Genomic DNA, 560 nt, shown 5'->3' on the forward strand with positions numbered 1-560 from the left:
CAAACTAGGTCTGCAGCTGCTGCTACTGCTAATAGCCAAAGCCAAACAACTTCAAGTATGAAGACTTATGTGCCATGGAAGTAGGGCATTTTGATGTCGTCTTGTTCATTTTGCCAAACAAAATTTAATTATGTATATTTTGGTGCTGTTTTGGTTGGAATCAAACTCAATTTTGTGTGTAACCAAACAAAACTTGAATGATTATGTTGAAATGAAGTCCTCTTTTTGGTCAGTTTTGTTGTTGCCTTTTTATTTGTAGTTGAACATATTTTTGAAGTTTCTCAAATGGTTGCCACAATAATATAGACAAGAGAACCAAATACATTAACAACTTGTTCAAATCATAACTATTCAACAACAAAGACCAACAATAACTTGAGCATTCAACAACTTCCATCCTTCAAGTTACACACACCTACAACTAGCAAGATCAAGACAATTAGCTTAGCTTCTAGTTACACACACCTACGACTTCAAAAATTTGAAAGTAACTAAAGATGTCTATGGCAATTTTGGTTGCATACACCTACAACTTCCATCCTTCACATTCTTGGTTAGAC

General features: G+C 34.5%; 1 protein-coding gene across 1 annotated transcript in view; it reads left to right on the forward strand.

Moving 5' to 3' along the window:
* Nucleotides 1-84, forward strand: part of LOC107061948 (uncharacterized) — a 675-nt gene extending 591 nt beyond the window's left edge. Inside the window, exon 3 of the mRNA XM_015311999.1 lies at nt 9-84. Coding sequence (XP_015167485.1) covers nt 9-84 — 76 coding nt within the window. The remainder of the gene's footprint in view (nt 1-8) is intronic.
* Nucleotides 85-560: the final 476 nt, after the last annotated feature.

This window comes from Solanum tuberosum, unplaced genomic scaffold (assembly GCF_000226075.1).
Source record: "Solanum tuberosum cultivar DM 1-3 516 R44 unplaced genomic scaffold, SolTub_3.0 scf00180, whole genome shotgun sequence".
Taxonomy (NCBI): domain Eukaryota; kingdom Viridiplantae; phylum Streptophyta; class Magnoliopsida; order Solanales; family Solanaceae; genus Solanum; species Solanum tuberosum.